The 23441-nt window shown below is 28.7% G+C and overlaps 1 protein-coding gene across 1 annotated transcript; it reads right to left on the bottom strand.

Annotated features, from left to right (window-relative positions):
* Positions 1–4207: 4207 nt before the first annotated feature.
* On the bottom strand, positions 4208–22009 carry LOC111621045. The gene is made up of 11 exons (XM_023363095.1): positions 21761–22009; positions 8680–9560; positions 8331–8548; positions 7249–7381; positions 7067–7179; positions 6710–6960; positions 5742–6634; positions 5478–5674; positions 5247–5385; positions 5061–5173; positions 4208–4997 (listed from the first exon to the last, which is right to left on the bottom strand). The coding sequence occupies exons 1-11, from the start codon at positions 21927–21929 to the stop codon at positions 4946–4948; spliced, it is 3159 nt and encodes a 1052-aa protein (XP_023218863.1). The 5' UTR covers positions 21930–22009; the 3' UTR covers positions 4208–4945.
* Positions 22010–23441: the final 1432 nt, after the last annotated feature.

Genomic DNA, 23441 nt, shown 5'->3' with positions numbered 1-23441 from the left:
CACAATTGAAAAATTATTCTCAAAAAAAGTGTTGGAAAGAATAATCAATGATATGATATAANTTTAAGGTGTTTTTTTTTTTATGAAAGTATCCAACATGTAAATAATAATAATACAATCATTAAGTATGCTTTAATTTGTTGATATTTGCAGCTCAAGCCTATTGAATCGAGTGTTGGGTATGGTCAGTCAGATGCTTGATGGTACTGTACTGTACATACTACAATACTAGTGATGGGACACTCATGTCAGTGTTCATCACATGTAACCAAAGGGTTAGTTAATGTCCCATTGTCTGTAGTGCATTGTAGCACAACAGTACAATACACTATAGATGATGAATCTTTGACTGATATGCCCACTTGTGTGTATAAGCAGGCATATCAAAGATTATTAAAGTATTTTTCATATATAGTGGAATCATATAAATTTATAGTGCTTTTAGTATTGTGTATACCCCTAATTAAAAAAATTATGGAATGTTAGCTGAGAGAAGAGTTTTGAAGAAAAATGTAGCAAGTACTTCAAATGTTTCTAGTGACAAGGAGATTGTATCTGCCTTTTCAAATGAAGGTAAAAATCCAGGCACTAGTGCAGTTTAAAATACTGTATTGAAAGAAAAGTTTAACCCTTCACCTTAATGATCAGTTTGAATTAAGTACTAATATTTGCTTTCCATTATTTAATCTGTTTTTTTTTCTGTTTTATCCATAATCATTAAAAACTGTCACAGTTCAACATTTTTTACTGATATGAAAAGGATTCCATGATAAAAATAAGTTGAACTGCTGGTCTACATAGTACTTAAAAAAATCTATTTTTAAAATAATGTTTATAGAATTGAAAGCTTTTTATTTTGGCTTTAAGTAATGGTTACCAGAGATGCCACTGAATAGTTATTGTATCAGTACATTTACATGTAATTTACATTGACACAACAGTGCAGAACTCATAAATTGACATACACAAGAGCATGCTCTTATGTGAAATCTTTTGCACAGAAATATAGTAAGTTGGGTTTCTTCATTAGTGTTCTTTTATTGAGATAATACTGTATTAGCTAGTTTTTGAACAACCAAAACAAAATTCTAATTTTTTTATTATTTTTGAACTCAAATTCTTTTTAAATACTAAGAACTCAATATTACAAGTTCAAAATATTCTCCTTTTTTAATCACAAATTTAATGTAAAACACATTGCAATAATTATATATTTAATACTAACATTGGATAATGTTTAAGCTATGCTTTACTTCACGATTTTTTCTTTTTAAACTCCAAAAAATATTTTTATATAATGAATGTTTATTATAGAATTTTAGAACAAGTATAAATAAGTAATTGTTGAATACAATGTAAAAATTTTATGTTTATACCTTCTTCAAAATATTTCAATAGATACTTTTGATTTTATAAAGCAAGCAGTTTACTTTTTGATTCAGAACAAAATATTTCTAGATTTTCTAAACTATAATATTTAATAATTTTAACTTATTTAAAATTTAATGTCTTTTTTAAATGTTTTAGGAAGGATTTTGCAAAAATTAATTACATAATAAATTAATATATTAGTAATTGAATTATTTAATTTGCTAGCATCTAATGAAATTTCTTTTTCCTCTAGTTGGAGTGGCTTGATAATTATCATCAAATGTGTAGAGATATTGTGGGAAAAGCTTTGAAAGAACAAGGAAAACATAGTGCCTTCCAATGGCTGCTAAAAGAAACACAGCCTTTAGGATAAGGACCATACCATAATGAAAATGGGTTTGATCAATTGCTTGTAGTGTATTGTGTATATAGGTTTACAGTGAAAATTAACAAAAAATATTCTGTGCCAAAATTTTAAAAATTCCACAAGGGGGTCTAGCATTAAAAAAAAAAATATTTTGTACAAGAGATTGTATTAGGCTTTAAGCCCTTGATTTATTTTGCTGGACCACCAAATGTGTACATTTTTAATTTTAGATTCTCAAAACAATGGCTAATCATGATGAAGTAAAGCTAGATACGGTCAATTATGGCCGTGTGTGAAATTGTGATAGAACAAGCAGCTTATTGTTAAGCTTTTTTAAGTCATGCATTTTTTTTTTCTTTGTTAAATATGTTTGTTAGAAAACTTATTGTCTTGGATTTTGTTAGTAAGAAAATGTTGTCTTCCAGTTTGTGTAGTTTTTGGCAGAGGTACAAATTTTTATGAAACGATCTGTGGTATTTGTAGGTTTTAAAAAAGCCTCAACTTTATACAACAGTCAAGCATATCATGGCCTCCTGTTGAAAATGTATAGCAATACTCTTATGATATCATACATGTGCTACAGTTATTTATAGTTTTATAAACAGTAAGCACTGATTTATCAGTAATGGAATGAAGTGAAATCAGGATTTACTGTTTGACAAGATAATGAAAACCATAAAAACGGTAAAACTTAACTTAAAGCTAGAAAATCATTTTAAAATCTTATTTTTAAGGTGTTTTTTTTTTTATGAAAGTATCCAACATGTAAATAATAATAATACAATCATTAAGTATGCTTTAATTTGTTGATATTTGCAGCTCAAGCCTATTGAATCGAGTGTTGGGTATGGTCAGTCAGATGCTTGATGGTACTGTACTGTACATACTACAATACTAGTGATGGGACACTCATGTCAGTGTTCATCACATGTAACCAAAGGGTTAGTTAATGTCCCATTGTCTGTAGTGCATTGTAGCACAACAGTACAATACACTATAGATGATGAATCTTTGACTGATATGCCCACTTGTGTNTATATATTATTATTTTGCATTAGTCATAAATATTTTTTATTTTATTCAAGTGAAAAAGTGAAATGTTTAAGAGGATTGAAAACTATGATATGGAACAAGAAATATCAAAGAAATTTTGAGTTGTCTTTTATAAATTTAGAATGCTAAGAGAGACTTAAGCAATTTTTAATTGTATAAAGTAGAAAGTCAAGGCAGAATTTCAAGAGACCTGCACACAAAATGACAATCTCAGCCTTTAATAATAATAAAAAGCCATTCAAAATTCAGTGGACATTTTGCATTTAGTGTATTTTCAATGGTGGACACCTGAAGTACAAAACTGCATCGTAGTTTTTCAGAATTAAATAGGTGTAACAATAATATCTAGCTGTGGAATAAATACCGAGATTCCTATTTTATAATTGAAATTTCTGCACTTGTGGTTGAGTAAAAACATTTTGTACTGATAGATTCTCATCACCAAAGTTTTTAAACATCTGTCCATCACTGCAACAAAGCTTGACTCCTTCACAATATCAAATTCCCCATCCATATGAACTCAACCTATGCAGGATAAAGGTCTCTATGGGAGGAACAAGTGTAAAGTTATACCGTAGCTGCTATGCAGATTTACATCCAAATGCAGTAAACTCCCAAATTAATTTTCAAGTGAAACTTGATTATAGCCTTCCATATGCCATCAAATTGTGGCCTCTACATACAGCAATAGATGTTTCTCTCAAAGAGAAACTAGTGTTAGCAAAATTTGCATGTCATCAGTATTTCCTTGTGAGTGTTAATAGTTCCTGTGATTTCAGTGGGTCTTCCTGTGTTTAGATGCCAAACATTGGATTTGAGCTTATTTCCAAAGCATTATATCAAGTCCACGTGGGTCCACTGTTAATTGGTAGTCATGTTTTATATACAGTTTTTCCTATCTTATTGAGAAAAATCACCGTATTTAACTGTCTTTCATATTATGTAGTTGTCACAAATGGACATCTTTTTGATTGTAGTTTAACAGAAAGTGATAATGTTATTTGTGAACATAACCATACTAAACATTGGTTATAGTTCATCTTTCCATAATTGCGTTCCAGTATTTTTATTTAAAGTTAAATTCTCAGCTTCTTTGTACGGTATTAATGAAGGATTTCAAATCTTAACAGTTTTCCTCATCAGGAAATGTCTTTTATGAAACATAATGTATGAGAAATTTTTCTGTTTTCAAAAACTCAGAATTGTCTGTGCACAATGTGTTTACAAAAAAGAAATAATAAAAAGAATGAATAATTCTTTGAATGAAATTTTATTGTCTAATTTATGCATTTTCAAACAAAAAGTATTCTGAATTAATACAGTTAATATATTTTACAGTGCAGAATTGCTTTTACAAAATTTTAAATGTGTCTTGCACAATATTGACAGATTAAAATACATTTCTACTCAGTGCAATTTTTTTTTTGCAAACCATAAACGTTTGAGTTTAAACTACATGTAATTTCTATACCTGTATTTATTATGAAATGAATTTTCTATGATAGATTGCACTTTTAGATTAGGTCCCATGGTGTAAAATGTTTGTACACATATATACAGTACATTTTTAGAAAGAAACTACAAAAACTTTAAATAATTAAAAATAAAACTTTTAAATATAGCTTTGTGATTGTCAATTAATATTTAACAAAATTTCTCAGATACATTATTATATATTTCTTTATTATTAGAAATAAGAGTTAAATTTAGTACATAATTAGCATCATTTCAGGATACTGGGATTTAAAAAATTCTTACCAAAAATCATCACAATTAATTTTATCACAGTATATAAATATTTTAGACAAATAATTCTTTGATTTTTCTGTATTATGTGTTGTTTTAAAAAGTTAAAAATATGCAAAATTATCAGCCACATTAGAGAAAACCTTAAAGCATATTTGGCACTAAAATAGATAGTAATATAATACTGATGATCATATATGTAATTTCTATAATACACTCTGATCATGTGAATCAAAATATATATATTTAACAGTTTGAGCACATAAAGCTTTTGTACCCGTTAAGCTAATTATGAGAAAATCTTTACTTTCAATTCTTATTATATTATCAATATTGCACTTTCTTTTGGTCATAGAAGCTAATGGATCTAAACAATTATACAGTTTCTGCTTTATAATCACATAGGATTTAAAGTTTTGGATGAGAAGGATGTAGTTCAAAAAGTGCATCTTTCTGATTCCTTAAAACAGAAATTGTTTTTAATTAATAATTTCGAAAAACTTTAATCTTTATTTTTACTTACCACCAAAATAATGTCAATCGATCTGCCTCTTTCCATCCTGAACGAAGTGCCCCATGAACAGTAGAAAAGAATTCATGATCTGTACCTTCTCCAGCAAATAAAACTGTTGGCCACTGAAATATTTTAGTACATTATTTTCGTTATTTCCTAACAAAATAAAATAGAACAAAATTAAATATTGAATACCTTAATTATTTTGTCATCTACAGTCACATTACAAAATAATGGTTCAGACAAATCATTGATTTTTAATCCCTGTTTTTCAAATATTACTGTACGATGACTGTATGCTCCTAGAATAAAAGGATTACTATACCAAGATGATCTAAAAAAAAAAAAAGGGTATAAATTTAAAAATTTCTTACATATTTGAAAAATAAATTATAAAAATATTATTATTATTAAATATGAACAAACTTGACAACTTGAATTGGATCTGATATATCAGATTTTCCTAAAAATCGTTTTAAGTATTTAACACAGATTTCTCCAACTTCTTTTTCGGGTACTTTTTCCATATCTTCAGCTGCTTTCCCGCCAATCCAGCCAACAAGAACATTTGGTTGTCCATGTACAATATCAAAACCAGATATCCCACGAATCCAGTATTCTTCCTGTAAGAAATATTTTCATGAAATCTAATTTTTATTAAAATCTATGAAAATAATAATTTTAATATACTTCTGGCACTGATGAGTCTTTAGTTTTGCTTGTCCAAATTAACTGAAAACCAATGTCATGCTTCTCCCAAAATGGTTTTTCAAAAATTAAGAATATCTTGTCTATGGTGCCAAATCCTAAACTTTCAATTATACTTTTCTTCTCTTCTGGTAATTCAGGTTTGAAAAATGTATTTATATGTTTCTTTAAATATCCTATTGAAGGAGTTACAATGATATGATCTGCTTCAATGATTTCTCCATCTTCACATTCCACTGAAACAAGAAAATCTCTACTGACTAATTCTTTACACATTTTTATTAAAATGCCATGATGTGCTTCATATGATGTTTCCCAATTTACATGTTTTGCAGGCTTGTTTTGTTTCAAACAATTCATAGGAATGTCTTGGAGTAAAAGTTTGATTAGACTATTAAATCCTTTCCTAAAATTAATATTGCAAACTCCTTCACATTCTAGCCATTCTGAATAACCTTCGAGTGAAAGATCATCCAGGCTATTACAAGCATTATCAATGATCTCAAATCTCATATACCAGTCAAAAATTCCTTTCATCATATTAACTTTATCTTCTGAACAATCTAAGGAAGATAAATATTTATCAAACTGCTGACAAAATACCTGACCAACAGAGAGCATTTCATTTTCTGGTCTTGGCCAAATTGAGCAATGATTATTAATACTCTCTCTAATTCCATCTAGAACCATAATAACTTCTTCAACTTCATTCTTGTTTAAAATTATTCCCTCGTCTGTACAAAAGACTCCACTCCTTTCTACTGAGTAATCCAGCTTTGGATTACTAAGAAGACCACGATTATTTGCAAACTCAAACAAAGGATTACCTTCTTCACCATGAACCCATTGTGCTCCTAATTCCAACACACCTTTTCCTAAAGCAAAAATATTTTAAGATATGTCAAAAAATATTTATTTTATTAAAACAAATTACAATTAAAGTAACGCACCATATTTATAAGTGTGTATTCGTCCTCCAGCTGATTGTTGTGCCTCTAGAATCACAATGTCTTTAAATCCATTTAGCAGTAAGCGTTGAGCTGCAGCCAGTCCTGCAGTTCCGGCTCCAATAATAATTACTTTTGGATTCATTCCATGAGGTAAGAAACTTGGAGAGTGAAATGTTTTGAGATTGTTACATATTAAAGAAGGTGGAGTGCTTTTTTGTACTTCTGTAGTTCCACTCAGTGAAGTATTGTCTCTAAAATCAAATTATAACTCTTTTGGCAATAGTAAATTTATTATAGGACAATTTGACAATATAAATTTTCATTTTTGTTTTCAGTCTATTTTCTCAATGCACTCACTTGTAAAAATTTGCAAGACGATCTGCTTCTCTGATACCAGTTGAGTAAGCACCATGTGCAGTTGAATAATAATCTGAATGCGTTGCTTCTCCAGCAAAAAGAATTAATGGATACTGAAAAATATAAGTAAGTTTAATCAAAATATGGTTATTTTATAGAATGTCATAATAAAATTTGTTTACCTGTTTAGAAAAACTGTTGTTAGAAACATATACTGGTTCAGCAAGGTCAATAGGCAATATATTGGAAGGTTCACATGCTACTGATAAATAAGTATAAGAACCTCTAGAATAAGGATCACTATACCAATTTGACCTGGAATATAAGTTACTGAAATTGATACCAAATTATTAAACTTTTTAAGTTAAGTACATACAATTTTCCAGCAACCAGCAACTTTATAAAACATCAGCAATCATATATATATGTTATATGATATAGAGTGAAATGCAAATAGAAAGCATATAACAAAACAAAATAAAATTTCCCTGAGCAGTCAGTTGAGATAAATTTGAGGAAGACATGTATCAAAATCTTCTGAATTTTTAAAGATATTTAAAGGCTATGATCCAGAGAAACAAGACCTGAATAAATTTAATTGATTTTTTTTTGTTAGAGAGGAGAGAGAGAAGAAAGAATTCTATCTGATTAAGTAAAACATTTTAATACAAAACTTTTAAATGTTTTATATTAAAATGTTTTACTTAAATATTAATATCTCTTTGATTGATTTTTGAAAATAAACAAAAAGTAAAGAAAATTGAAAAACTGTTGTGGTAACAGTCTAAATTAATATAGAAGTTTGTAAAAATATTTGGAACCAAAATATGATGATTAATTTATTTCTGTTAATCTCACATGACACAGATATCAACTTGTGTACTAACTGCCATTTCTTAATATTATTATTAATTAAAAAACATTCAAAAAATCGTTGAGTGATACATCATGAAATAAACTTAAAAACTGTCTTGTCTATTGAAGATCATTTGAATAAAAAAATTACTTAATTTTATAATTTAATTTTTATAAAATTGTCTAAAAGATGTAGGTAACTTAATTTTGAAATGCATTATGACAAAAGACAGACAATAGGAAAATCCATTTTTGTTCTTTTTCATATCATCATCATGGAATGTGTTCTCTGAAGGTGTGTAATAGAAAATTTTCAGAATACAATGCAAATTCATTCTAATCAAAAAGAGTGATTAATTTAACATAATAATTAATTGGCACAACAGTTAATAAAATATAAATATATTACCTAATTATTTTTCTGGGAAGTGGTACTTCTATTGATAGCAGCATTGTTTTTAAAACAGACTGACATCCTTTTGCAACTTCTTCATCTGATAATGATTCCATAAAAACAGCCCCATCTCCACCAATCCAAGCACACAATAAATGAGGATGTCCAAGTACATAGCTAAATCGTGCAATACTTCTATGCCACGGTTCTTTTAGCTCTTTATTGGTACTATCCTGTTGATTATAATAATGTAATTAAAATGTTTCATCTCTCTTCTTTCATGAATTTTTAATAAGCAAGAAATTTGCTTAAGAAAAACTCAAATGCTTAAAATTTATTAGTAAGATCACCTTTTTGATACTACCTTCTCATTTTCCATTCGCAGAACATGAATTATTTCCAAATGATTCCAAAATGGCGATTCAAATTCCAAATATATTTTATTTACTGCACCAAATCCTAAACAATTTATGGCTTCAAGTTTTCTAGAAGAAAGAGGAGGATCAAAGAGCTTGTGGGCATTTTCTTTTAAACAACCTAAAGGAATGGTTAGAATGACATGATCTGCAGAAAATGTGTTACCATTTTCACATTTCACTTCAAGTGGATAAAATCTAGGAAGTGCTTCATTTATAATTGATTTGCCTAAATTTTCACTTTCATTTATATCAGATGAAGATTGTTCTTCAGGAGATGAATATTTGATAAGTGAAACAACATGATTTTTATGTATCCATTTTAAAGGAATATTTCTAAGAAATAAATCAATTATACCAGCATAATTATACTTCAGTTCAACTAAACTTCGTCCTTCACATTCTTTATAATGTTTTAAAAGAACAGCAGAAACATCATCTAATGATTTACTTCCATTTATTTCATTTTGAAGACTAACATACCATTCAAAGAAAGCCTCTTTTAATTTCTTCATGCGAGGTTCATCATTTGATTCTTCCAGATGTTCATGAAATTTCTGACGTAAAAAATGACCAAGAGAAGGAGGAGGAGGATCTTTAGACACTTCCAAAAGTTTATGGCATTCTTCTCCTGCTTCATGAAGAATGTAAAAAAGTTTTGCAATTTCATTTTCTTCTTCTCTTGTCTTTACCTGTTGTAAACGACACATAGCTTCAAAATAATCAGGTGCATCGTCATCTACTAAATCATGTTCTTTAGCCAATTCATACAAAACATTATCTTTTTGTCCATGAATCCACTGAGCACCCATTTCGATGTAGCTTGCACCTAAAAAACATATAATCATTTTAAATTATAATATTTACTGGTAACATTTTACATCATTGAAATTATCCTTACTAAACTAAAATCAGCTGTTATTTAAGAAAGACAGGAAAAATATCTTAAACAAGCAATGAATGAACAATAATTCCATCTTTGGAAGTAAGCATAAAATTGCTATAGAGAACTTATCATACAGGAACACGTTTAGTAGGTAATTTATTAGAGTGGGTATTTTATTTTATAAAAGGAAATGCATTTTTGGTTATTTGCCCCCTTTTCAGTCTTTATTATACAATTCAGTGGACTACAGAATAAATTACAGTATTTATCATCATACATGTGTGTAAGAACCACAAAAAAATTAATTATCTGAAATAATTAATAGTCACTGCTGGAATAACCAAATATTTTAAAATAACAAAGGGGATAAAACAAGTTAAACTAAAATAAATTAACAAAAAATATACAAAAATAAAATAATTATACTTCCTTTTATCACATTTTAATAGTATTTTATTTTTGTATATTTTTTGTTAATTTATTTTGGTTTAACTTGTTTTACCCCCTTTATTATTTTAAAATATTTGGTTATTCTAGCAGTGACAATTATTACTTCAGATAATTTTTTGTGATTTTTATGCATAATAAATAGTTGTTAATTTTTACTATCTTATGTAATGTTTACTGTAATTTATTCTGTAGTCCATCATATTGTGTAATAAGGACTGAAGAGGGGCAAATAATAAAATAAATTATATTTTAGGTTAAAGAAAATGCAAGTTACCCACCAAATGTATTCCAGTATGATAGCAATTTTATGCTTATTTTCAAAGAACTAAATTGAGAACAAGAAGCAATTGAGTACTAATGATTTCTATTACTGAAAATTACTATTCCTGATAGGAGATTTGTGCTATCTAATCACAATTTCATTTTCTGCATTTAAAATGTACTTCATACTACTGTACATGATTTTTTTGTATTGTATCCTATATGTTCAGGTTATTTCTACATTCAACACAAATGTTTTATAGAATGAAACATGTTTATCTAATATCAATTTATATCAACAAAAAATAGATTAGTTAGATACTTTTTCTTATATCCATCACTGATTACTTTTGTCTCTTGCTTAATTACAGCAAAGATTTTGATTTGTGGATGTAGTTCATAACATCAAAAAGCCATTATATACAATTTAACATCTAAAATCAATCTGCAAATGTTTATTTTTTGATATCTCCCTCATATAACTGAATCACTATTTTTTTTCCTTTTTAAGATTATCAGTGTCCTATTGGAAAATACCAGTTAACATTGGCAGTTGGTTGTAGATTCACACCTGACCAACAAGCTGGAACAATGGAGTTTTTAGATATTTCACATATCTAGAATAAAATAGTAGCAGCAAGATCATCTATGTGCTGCATTGTTTTACTATTACTAAACAGAAAAACTTTGAGATAAAAGTTAACGCAAAGTAACAGTGCAAAGATTTATCCCAAATTAAATGTTTACAGCTTTTGGATTTATATTTTAAAAAAATTGTTAAACAGCAAATTGCAAATTCAATGATTTTACAGCTTAAGGATTTTCTATGACAATAATTCACTATATACCATAATCTCCTTGAAAGCTGTAAAAATAAATTTTTAATACAATAATAGTACCTATTTAAAACAAAAGCCTGCATAACAGGAAAAATTCAGGAGTAGCAGTTTTCTATGTTAAATTTTACTATAAGCCAGAAAGTTGTAATGTGAAAATGTTATTTTCTTTATTCTTAGGTTATTGTTTTGATTAAAGAGAAAAATTAAGATTGCACTTTTAGATAAATAAGAAACATCACATCCAGGTATAATTGTCAATGAAGACCATCAAAAACTGTATTCCAAGAATGATTTTAAAGCTTTCCAGAGAAATAAAAGTCACATTACAAAAGAACATGTGAACATAGAACTTTGTTGGAATTAACCAGGAACAGAATTGAAGATTCAGGAATAGAGAACTGTCAAGATTTGAATGAGTTACAGTGTTTCTCTAGAACAAGTTGATTAACACTGTTAACATCAATCTATGAGATTACTAACAATTAATTATTGTATTAAAATTCCTGAAAAGTCAATCACAGTATAACTTGATTTCTGTATTACTGTAATGCAATTAGTATCTTGTTCTGTCATCAGAAATTCTAATTGTTGGTAGTCTAATTGGCTTGTTTACTGTTGAGAGAGCTCATAAGGATCAGATCCAAGAAGTATTCAAATATGTAGCACAAATCTAATAGTTTGCAAGAATTGAAAACTATTAGATTTGTGCTACATATCAAATGCTCCACTTAGGTTTTAATTCAAACTAATTCCAACTATTAGCAATTTATATAAGGAATAAGCATTGAAAAATGTCATACAGCCACTCAGAATCAAAATTTCATCTATGGTACATGATCTATATTCTGCCAATCATAAAAAGTCTCCCCACATTCCAGCAAACCAGAAGTTCTGTAATTTTCTCTCTTGCCTTAAAGATTTAATTGATGTCAAGTACCTATAGCACATTTTTATTAAAAAATTTGTCATCATTTGCATAGATATACAACTACTATCAAAATATACTTAAACATGAAATTAATTGAGAGTATTTTAGTTGTTTGAGATGAAAATAATTCCTCTTCTGGACAATAATAAATGGCAGCAATTCAATATCATTATGAAAAGTTCTATTTTGCTTTTTAAAATTTACTTTAAATTTTTACAGTACTTTTTAATTAAAAATTGTTAACTACATAAATTTTTTATCCTAAGTATCCATCTTGCACATAGCCAATCAACACAGTTTAAAATTCTTCGTTTTATGAACATAAGGGTTGTTATCCATAAATTATGTAGCAGATACAAGTTTGTGGATATGCAGATAATTGTTATGATATGTTACAAGGCGTAAGAGTATTTACAAAAATGTTATGTAATGTTAAGATCTCAACCCTTGAGTAACAAGGATTAATTTTTGTTTTCAAAGAGTTGCATAATGAACCATGCTGTTTGTCACTGCTTTGTATATAATTAATAAAATTTTAAAAATAAAAGTTCAGTACCCCCATTGCTGTGTATTACTCCTCAGTTCATATAAGAAAGCTGAATATTGATTCATAAAGATCCTTTGAATTGATTATATTTTCATTACAGTTAGTTATACAGTAACTAAAATGTTTCAGTGTGGATTGAAATTCCTTAATCATGTATATAAGTTAGCAGCATGATTGTGCCCTATGCCTGCTAGTATATACATAAATAAACACTTACTTATATACTACATTACGGTGGCTAGCTAATGTCCTCAATTTCATGAAACTGTCCCCAGTTTTGCCTGTTTTTAATATTTGATTGTAGAATCAATCTTTGGATAGAGAAATTTTATTAACATGTCAATATAAAATTGCCAATTCATAGATCAATAAATAAATGAACTTTGATTATTTTAGGCCACCTTTTCACTGATACTGAAACATCCCTGGTTGAACTGTAAATATGGTCTGCTTAACTACATAAATAATGCTATTGTTCTTGCAGATTGCCGTCATAAAATAATACAGATTAATTCTGAAATGTAGATTTAAACATTTTACCATACAAATGTAAAATACATATAGAGCAGTGTTCCGCAACCTTTTTCTACTTGCGGCACACCCATGACTCAACATGGCACACCAAAATGTTATTCCCCTCAAAAACGTGTGATATGATACTATTAATAGAATTACGTAATGCCACTAACCTATTATTATTGTTATTAAACAGACATCAACACCTGTGAGCAAATTTTCTTTACATATAATTTCTTAGAATACATAAAAATGCGTGTCTTGTAATAAAGAATAAACAATCATCATCTTATTTCATCAGTGCTGCGGCAGAGAATGAAATACAAGCATAAGAAACACAACAACTGCGATAAAAATATATAAATAAAATTTGAAATTAACAGAATATGTAAAAGTTCACGTCACACCTTTCACTATGTGACGGCACACCGGTTGCGGAACACTGATATAGAGCATTAATGGAGTTTGAGATTTAAAGATTGAGGAGTTGCAATCAGTCAGAAATTTAAAAATAAAGGAGTCTGAATTGGCAGGTTTGTGTATTCTTTCTATAACCAACTTTACATGTAGCACAGAATAATAATTCTTGTTACATTAAAAGGTCTACAAAAATTCCAAACAGTTTAAGGAGGCTCTCTTTCAAATAATATTTTATAGATGGCATTGTTTTTTTTAATGACTGAATTTATATTTATCTATTCAAGATCATAAAATGATAACTGCATATTTTTTTGTTTAGTGGAATTAAAGATCTCATTGAATGAATTCAGTGTAAAAAAAAAAATTTTTGTTTTAAAATTTTGCAAATTCATATTCAAGTACCATCAAATATCATGTGGGATGAAGACATTGGACTGATTCAAAAAGAAAAACATCAATTCGGTATCTAAGGAAGAAGATCTACCAAGTTGTCCACAGCTTGCATCAATTTGGAAAATAAATATTTAGATTCTGTTGAACAATTTCTCATCATGACTACATTTAAAAAAAGAAAAAATTCAAAACAAAACAGTTTCAAAACCAGGAAAGTATTTAATGATGTGCTCATGGTTGGCATTAATAGAAAAATCAAAATAAAATGTGAACACCAGTAACATCAAGCAGATTGTTTATTAATAAAGTTGGACTATCTTTTGGTTGTAGTACATTTATCCAACATTGAATAGACAATGATTGGGGGGACATTTCTCTGGACACTATCCATATTCTTCATGAAGAATGGACTCAAGTTCTAAAAGTGTCTATGGAGGAGAAAATCTGCTGCACCTTGCCTCCAAGATTTCCATGGTGGTTTAAAGATGTTGAGATCAGGTGATTATGGAGACCAAGAAAAGTGTTGAACTTCCTAGTGTTCATCAAACCATGACTGGATGATGGATTGGCACAATTCTTGAAGTCACTGCCTCTCCAGTTGGAAACCAAATTTGCACCAAGGAATGGAATTGGTCGTTCAAAAGTTTAACATAATGTAGCCATGATCTTTCCTTTGAGTATCGCAATAGGTCCCAGAAAATGTCAAGATAATGATATACATGACTACTTTTACACAAGTGTTCACCAACCCCATTATTTTGTCCAACCCTTATATTTTTATTACAAAAAAATTAACTATTTTCTGTTTAAAATAATCCATTATTATTATTTTTAGATTAAAAAGCAATTTATACTATCTATATTGTTTTAAATAAATCTAATAATCCTTTTAAAATTGTTCAGATTTTTTGTGGCCATCATTTATACCAGTAACCAAATATTGATGGTAGGATATTTATGCAAGATGGATTTATTACTGCCACAAGGAATTTAAAATAAAGAATATTAATTTACTTAACTATTTCTGCATTCAATTATAAGAAATAAATTAAGAATAGATAATATAAATCAGATTTCAAATATTTTCTATTTTTTATGTGAATGGAGGACAATTACATCTATCTCAAATGTCACAGAAACAAGAAAAAATTTGAGATAGACAGGTTTCAAGATATAGAAGTTCCTACACAATAAACAATAATAGATTTGATTTGATTAGTACAGTATTTTACTAATACAATAGCAAGCATTATTTATACCTAATGCAGGTATCTACTAAACATTTTTGACAGAACAGTAGTAGTTTGTCAATATTTTCCATTGCCTGACTTTCTTCAACCAATAAGACACAAGACAAACTTGTAATCAAGACAATCAGAGAAAAGCAGTGTTAATTCAAACTATATACTGTACTGCAGGAGATGTTTCTCAACTACAGTTTATGCTATCAAAATGTAGTCACTAAGCTTTGAATTTGCAATTGACACTTCAGTCTATAATTTGAGATATAGAGGTTTTGGAAGAAAATTTTTTGAGATAAACATGGAAAATTTATTGAATTTAGGCTAGAAATGCAGGGGAAAAAATAAATTTTGAGATAACACAGGTTCAACTGTATTTGATCAACTCAAGTTTTTTCATAATTTGGAAGAAGAAAAATAATATGAGCAATTATTTATTGTGACATCACCACAATGCTGGCTGCATTGTAGTGATGTCACAATTTTTAATTTAATTTAAAATATATGCTCTCTACCTCAAATTATTAATGGCATGTCCCTGTACATCATACTTTTCCTTTAACAAAAGAGTCATGTCAGTTATCTATTTAGGAGAAAATTTCAGGAGAAAATTTTTGAATTGAAATGACATGACTTCCAGTTTGCATTGGAAGTTTGTATATAGTTAAATTGGGGTCTCTTGCCCAAGGTTTCCATATCTTTCATCTATCTAACTGTTCTCGAGATTAAGGAAAGACAGATGGATGACAGTGAGAATTATTAGGTCTACAATTTTTTCAAATTGCAGCCCAATAAACTAATTCCAATCAAGCATCAATTGGCTTTTTAATTATTGTTTTATTTGCTAAATTATATAATTTAACAATTTACTTTATTGACAAATCCTGATAATAGTGATGTGCAAATAATCATCAAGTTAGTTTTAAAAAAAGAGTATGAGTTACTATTTATTACACACTGAATCAACACCAAGAGAAAGTAATAAACACATTGACATTTACTGCTGTAAGTGCTTCTGTGATCAATAGTTAAATTTTATAGTTAAAATTTAACAATTCAAAAAGATATAGGGCATAAAACCAATCACAGAAGTAAACTTTTTTTTTAACCATTTCTTCCTAGGTTGTAAGAATATTATAGTACACACTTTTTGCATCATCTTTTCCAGTTTGCTGAGTTGAATGGTGAGGAATAAAAAAGCTTGTTTTATAAATTTCCAAATTAACATCTGAAAAATTCCTGAGAATTTGGGAAACCCATTTTAGAGTGAGGTTTAGAGATGAGAGAAATGCAAAATACTATAAACACCAGAGCCATCTGGCTATCAATAATATAATTTTTTATGGTAGTATCTATAAATTGTTACTCCCAAAACAAGACATTTCCTTTAATATCTCAACCCTAAAATCAAACAGAAGAAAAATAACATCAAGAAATTAAAAAGTAACAAAGGTAATCAAATCAAAGCTCAGCTGAGGAACTTATCTGAATTGTTAGTCATTGGTTTATGACTAAGAAACCAACACTTCATCCTTCAGTAACATGACAAAGAAACATTAATTGCAGATTTTTTGAGGTTATTTTAATTATAAACATGCATTAACTCTGATTACTCCCACAAATGTCTGAACTCTATTCATAATACAAATTAAAATAAATTATATTTAAAAAACAATGATTACATATTTTTTAAAATCTCAGATTATTTTGTGAACTATTATTAAACAAAAACCACAAAAAAAAAATTATGCAAGTTCTATTAATTATAGTAAGTATCATATTTGAAATCTCAAAGTAATAGTTATTCAATACCAAATTGCTATTGATATTCAATTACTTTTTAGAAGGCAACAAATAAATACTGAATAAACAAACAGCAAAACTGTATTTCTCAAAAGTAACAGATATACAATATCACTACCAAGTCGTAATTAAGTAACAAAGAATAAAGTGTATATGCTTCCTAATATATACTTGTTACTCAGAAGAAATTTGCACATCACTATTTGATACTTTTAAGCAAGTTTTCACATCATAATGATGCCATTTTAAATTGTGGTGAAAATTTTAAATAAACATTTCATAAAAAAATGATTCCAGTTTTTACAATATTGGATTGTTTATAATGGTTATTCTTAAAGCAGTTTGTATACATAAAAGTAAACATTTCTTTTAATAGTATGAATATAAAATTTTGTTAAAACATTCATTAGTAATAGTAAATGTAAATTTAAAAAGATCACAATAATAAAATAAGCATTTTAAGAAAAAAACTAATATCGCTTAGAGAAAATGCAGTAAAAAATTTATAGTTTCAACTTATCTTCAACTAATTTACATAAAATTAATTGGACTTATTGTAACTAAAACAAAAATTAAATTTCAATTTCTATGGCATTGAAATTTTACTATGTTAGAAAATTTAATTCTAGAAAAAGTCAGTCAGTAAAACCAGATTTAGTAGTTTTTTGACCATGTCATCCACATAAAACATTCTAATACTATAATAAAGATTTCCTGACTGGATTATAGCAAATCAATAGAAAAAGATATTGCCAATGTCAGTTTGCAGTACAGTTTATTACTATAAAAAAATATTATCTGGACTGTTTGATGGATGATCAAAGATCTTCCATCCAAAACCATCCAAGAGCTGTCGAGTGTGATTGGCCATGTATGGGCAGGCACTGTCATGATAAAGAAAATCTTGAAACTCAATTTTCCCCCGATGTTTGTTTTGAATCGCTCTTCTTAACTTTTTTTAATGTTTCATAATATCTCTGAGTTTATTGTTGAACCACATTCAAGGAAATCCACCAGAAGCACACCCTTTCTGTCCCCCCAAAAAAAAAAACGATTACCATGATCTTTCTTGCTGACAACATATGCAAACATTCCTTGGTTTTGTGGGAAACTTGTGTGTCCCCACTCTATAAACTGGTTTCTTTGTCTCATAATTTATGTATTTTATCCAAGTCTCAACCCCAATTACAACACGATCGAGAAGTGAGTCACCATCTCTATGGTAGGCTTCCAGAAATGTCAATGATGCTGCTATGCACTGTTTTTTGCGGTCATCTGACAAGATTTTTAGTATCCAACTGGCACAAAACTTATGGTAGTCTAGCTTGTTCATTACAACCTCATGCAACAAACTCTGAAATTTGTGGAAACTCAAATGAGTGCTCCGTAATTATGAAGTGGCAGTTTTCACAAATCTTTCCATTGATTTTCATCACCAATTCATCAGTCAAAATGCTCTGTCGGTCACTTTGCTTTTCATCATGAGCATTAGTGCAGCCATTTTTAAACATAATGCATCACTGCCTCACCTCACTTTCTCTCACTACATCATTTCCATATACCTCACAAAGTTGCTGATGAATTTCAATTGGTTTCTGGTTTTTTATGCCAATAAAAACTTAATCACTAACTTAAAAACTTAATCAAAGCTCATGGGATTTTCAATTGTAGTACACATTTTAAAAATTTACAGTAGACAAAGCAGAAGCAGCACAAACCATATGCTAACACAACTGAATGCGTAATGAGTGAGGGGATGCTCTAACACCAAAATGGTAGCTCTATGCCCCTAGCAACCAAAACATAAGTTACTTTATGAATTGCCCATGTATATTAAGTAATTTTCATATTCTAGAAATATTTTGATATAATTTCTGCTTATAATTGAAAAATTTAATTCCCATTCCAAAGAAAGAACCTTTTTGCTATATATTATTCAAAATTTTGAATATCTACACTTAATGAAACCCTTTCTATGATAAATAAATAAATTTGTCTTATTTTTTAAATTTTGCAAACATTTTAGAATTTCTAAAAAGTATTTATAAGTAGAAATAAAATTTTCATTGATTCTAATAATGCAATTTTTTTAAATAATTAAAATTAGCACTTTTAAATTTTCATTTCTACGTTTTTGGCAGTGGAACAATCAGAATAGCATTGTTCAACAATAACTCATTCTTATTGATTAAACAACAATTAATCAAATAATGACAGTTCACATGTAAAGTCATCAATAACTTTATCTGATAATCTGAATTTTGTTAATTTTACATAGAAAACTTATTTAATCATGCTGAAAAATGTTAATTAGAGGAATATAATATCATTGTCAGATCAAAATGTTTTAAATTCTGTCATGATGTATGTATGTGGGTGTATATAATATATATAAAACAAACTCTGCTTTAATATAAAAATACTAAACTGAACATTGTAAAGAAAAAAGTTGGACCTGATTAAAGTAACCTTGTTTCAATTATATCAGTGCATTGTAAAGATGGTTTGCCAAAAATACAAACAAAAATTTCAAATAGCTGTAACAAAAATATACCTGAATAGAATCTTACTTTGAATAATATTTCTATTGTATTGTAAATAAGGAGAGATTACTTAACTAATGTTTTATTGGTGATCAGAAATATTTTCTTATGGATGATGATTTTATTGAAATAGGTTGATGACACTTAGGTTTGTTTATTTTGTTAAACACAAAATAAAACATATCATTTACAAGTAAGAAAATGACAAAAATATTTTGTACTGTACACTACAAAATATTTTTTATATATTCTTACTTGTAAATGATGTTATGTTTTAATGATGTTATATATGTAAATACATACATTTATTTGTAACTAGTCATTATTATTAATATAAAAATTATAATAAATCTCTTGAATTACATTGAATTAATATGAATCATTTATAACTATTCTTAAAAAGGAAAGTGAAGTTGAATTATTACAAATAAGGTTTCATTATTTATAATAATTCAACTTTCAAATAATATTTCAAAACAGCTGGCAATGTTTTGCTGGATTTTTCCAGCATTCTTTATTTTTTTCATTCCTAATAATTACTATCATTATTATTAAATCTTCAGGTTGGTTGGGAAGATGAAGTGGGACCATATCTCCCAAATCAATGGTCCAATTTTCCTGAAAATTTCTAGAAACTTTTTCCTCTAAAGCACAAACCTGCCTGCAAAACTTCAAAAATTTTCAACAAAAAGGCACAAGAGTTATTAAGCTTCAAAGTGGCTGAAAAAATCATTTCTCCCATATACAAACTCACACTAACATCCATCCATATATACAGAAAATATCTATTTTCTGTATGTATGGTATTTTCTATTTCTTGACATTTCAAGGCCCTTAGTTCAAAAATGAAAAAAAAATTGGGGGGTCGATTTTTGACTGTTCACCATATATATACAGCCAGAAAAGAAAAAGGAATGCAAAATTAAATTATTATTATTATAAATAAGGAAAATTTACTTGTATTAAACTTATACCACTCAAAATATCGTAAGATTTGGTTAATAAAAATCTTTCCTAATTAAGAAAAATACAAAATTGACATACGCACAACAAAATTCTGACAATATCTAGATTATCAAATTTAACTGCCTTAACCTAATAAAATAAGTACAAATAAAAACTTCTGTATTCCCGGAGATTCAAACAGGTCAAATCAATGAACTTTTTCAGAATATGTATAACTTTTCAAATTTTGTTTTATCATCAATGATTGCCAATTTTCTTAATGCTCAGTCATATTGATGAAAGATGCATGATACTGAAACAAATGACTAATTTATTGAGAAATTTTTATTTCAGGAATTTATTTTATGGTTTCTTGGTGTATTTTGTTTTGTAAAATGTATTCTTTTGGTATTCTAAAATTGAAATTTCAAAATAGTAAAAGTTCACAAAATAAACAATACTAAATTTTCTAATTAAAAAAAAAAATCATCATCAGTCATTTATAATCTGTTTAGACTGGAATTATTGTGTTGATAGACTAGAAGAAACTTTAAAAGTACATATTAAATTAGTTTGCGAAATAATTCGTCTCCCATAGCTTCTTTATAAAGCATACGACGTCAACTGAGAAGCAAATAAGAATAAAACGAAGTAAACAGTAAAATAATTCTTAGCCATTTATCTATAAAAATATTAAATATTAAGAATTATTTTATTAAAGGAAAGAATTATGCAAAAAAATCTGAAACACTTATTGTTTCTAGATTTTTTTAAAATTGAATAGGAATTTATTTCTCTCAGCTTTTTCTATATGTAATTGTATCATCTCAAAGAATACATATTTATCATGTCTGACTTGGGCATAGAATTTAGAGAATAACATAAAATGATAAACTTAATGATCCTTAACAAATGTAATTGCAGAATTAAATCAAATTATCAATGGAAAAAAAAAATGCTACATCGGATAGAGGATAAGTTTGAAAGATTTATTCTATCAACTTCAATTAACATATAATATTTGAGAAAAATTCATGGCTTATAGCTTATATATTATTAAATGAATTTCTAATAGACGGAGAGATTAGATGGTTTATAAACAGAGTTGTGCCGAAAAGACATTCACCCGATATCTACACAATAATCAAATGGGGGAGACGTTATACGAATTACCTATCTTACATTATCGACATAATAGATTTTTTTTTTTAAATAAAACTTTAAAACATTTTTTTTAAATAAGTAAAACGCAGTTACCATAAGGCTTAGAGTAGGTTCTGCCTCCGATACGATCTCGAGCTTCGATCAAGGCAACATCTTTAAAACCGTATTCTTTTAAACGGCAAACGGCTGCCAAACCTCCCATTCCTGCCCCAACGACAACTATTTTCCGATCAATTGGTCCTCTTCCGATCGCTCTCGCCATTTCGTCCTCTTCGACTGTCGTTAATATTTTGACGGCTTTGCTGTCACTGAGTCACAGAAGATGTCGCTCTTTACCCTTACTCAGATTTCTCGCATAATGGAATTACAGTAGTAATCTTTCTATTTATAATAAATTCTTAAACCAAATTTCATCGTGATTAGTAAATAATAAGGTATTTTGAAATGTTAAATAATAACATATTTAATATTTCAAAATACTTTTGTGTGTTGTTCATATATATATATAAAATATTTTATTAAAGAAATAGATACAAGGCTTATATGACGATAAAAATGAAATGTCATAATATACTATATGTACAGTATACTGTACGTAATACAAAATTATACGAGCTCAGAGAGCTAGCGAGTCCATTTGATTTCGGGCTCCGTATTTTAAAAATATATCAAAATGCTTTTATTAGTTTTATTCGTATATTTTTTGTGGTTTTCGGAAAAGGGCGAAACTTCGTCTTATCCGAGGTGTGGCTCGTAACAATGTCTATCCAAATTCGTAAGTTGTAGATTAAGGTTAGTGTACAATGATGCCCCCCAAAAAAATAGAACTAATACAAATGAAGAGCTCGAATTGGACAAAATCCGGATTATATTATTATTACCAGAGGATGGACCGCAAATAAACACATAACATTTGTACCATCCCATTCCCCTAAAAATATTGGACTTGCAATTTTATCAACGAGTTTTTTTTTCAACTCTTTCCGCCCTGTGGGCACTAAGAGGGCCTCTTTTTTCAAACCCATTATGGGTACGACCAGACCCACAATGGGGCTGCCGGGTGGTGGGGGATGGGGCCCGACATATCCGAACGGACCACCTCCCGAAAAATTCCTTAACGGGGATTTTTCGACCCGTTCGGATTCGAACCCGAGACCCCCAGAGCGGTAGGCTGCCATCTGGCCGCACAGTTAAGGACTAGGGAGACTTGGGTAGGAGTAACATAAGTAACCTAAATTAAGAAAGAATAACTACAGATGACTTAGCTCTATTGGATATTGGAGAAGTGTACGAATACGAATCCTACAAGCAAAAAAAATAATCGACAGGTTGCGCACGATATTTCCGGACAAAATTAATAGTTCACCTGGACCATTGAGTCGATTCCCGGACTGTCCGGGTGAAAACCGGACGGGTCCGGAAATCGACTCACTGTATACATACACTACATGTATGTATACAGTGGAACCTGTACACTGTATCTGTATGTGTGTTTCTTTTTGTTTTTTATTCCAACATGTACGCAATATCTCAGGATAATTGTAAAATTAGTCTTTTTTACAAAACGTCGCCTTTTTTTATCGAAAAAACGTTGTTATTAGAATTAGGCTGACGAATCATAGCCATTTTGCAATACGGCTAGAAGCTTGCAGCCATTTTGTAATAGTTACAATTGATTACGAAATGGCTTACTAATTCCAGCTGTTTTGTAAAAAGACTGACTCGTCCAGCCATATTGTAAAATATTCCCAGCTGCCAAGAGGCGTCTTTTAGA

This window comes from Centruroides sculpturatus, unplaced genomic scaffold (genome assembly GCF_000671375.1).
Source record: "Centruroides sculpturatus isolate CEXI.00-Female unplaced genomic scaffold, Cexi_2.0 scaffold324, whole genome shotgun sequence".
NCBI lineage: Eukaryota > Metazoa > Arthropoda > Arachnida > Scorpiones > Buthidae > Centruroides > Centruroides sculpturatus.
This window is presented reverse-complemented; position numbering and strand designations above follow the sequence as displayed.

Bases quoted from the DNA above. Each gene is read 5' to 3' on its own strand.
- LOC111621045 (XM_023363095.1), bottom strand. From the start codon at position 21,929: ATGGCGAGAGCGATCGGAAGAGGACCAATTGATCGGAAAATAGTTGTC. The intron at 8,549-8,679 runs GTAGTATCAAAA...TATAATCAACAG, and splicing joins TGCGAATGGAAAATGAGAAG to GATAGTACCAATAAAGAGCT. The intron at 5,174-5,246 runs GTATTCAATATT...AAAATATTTCAG, and splicing joins TAGATGACAAAATAATTAAG to TGGCCAACAGTTTTATTTGC.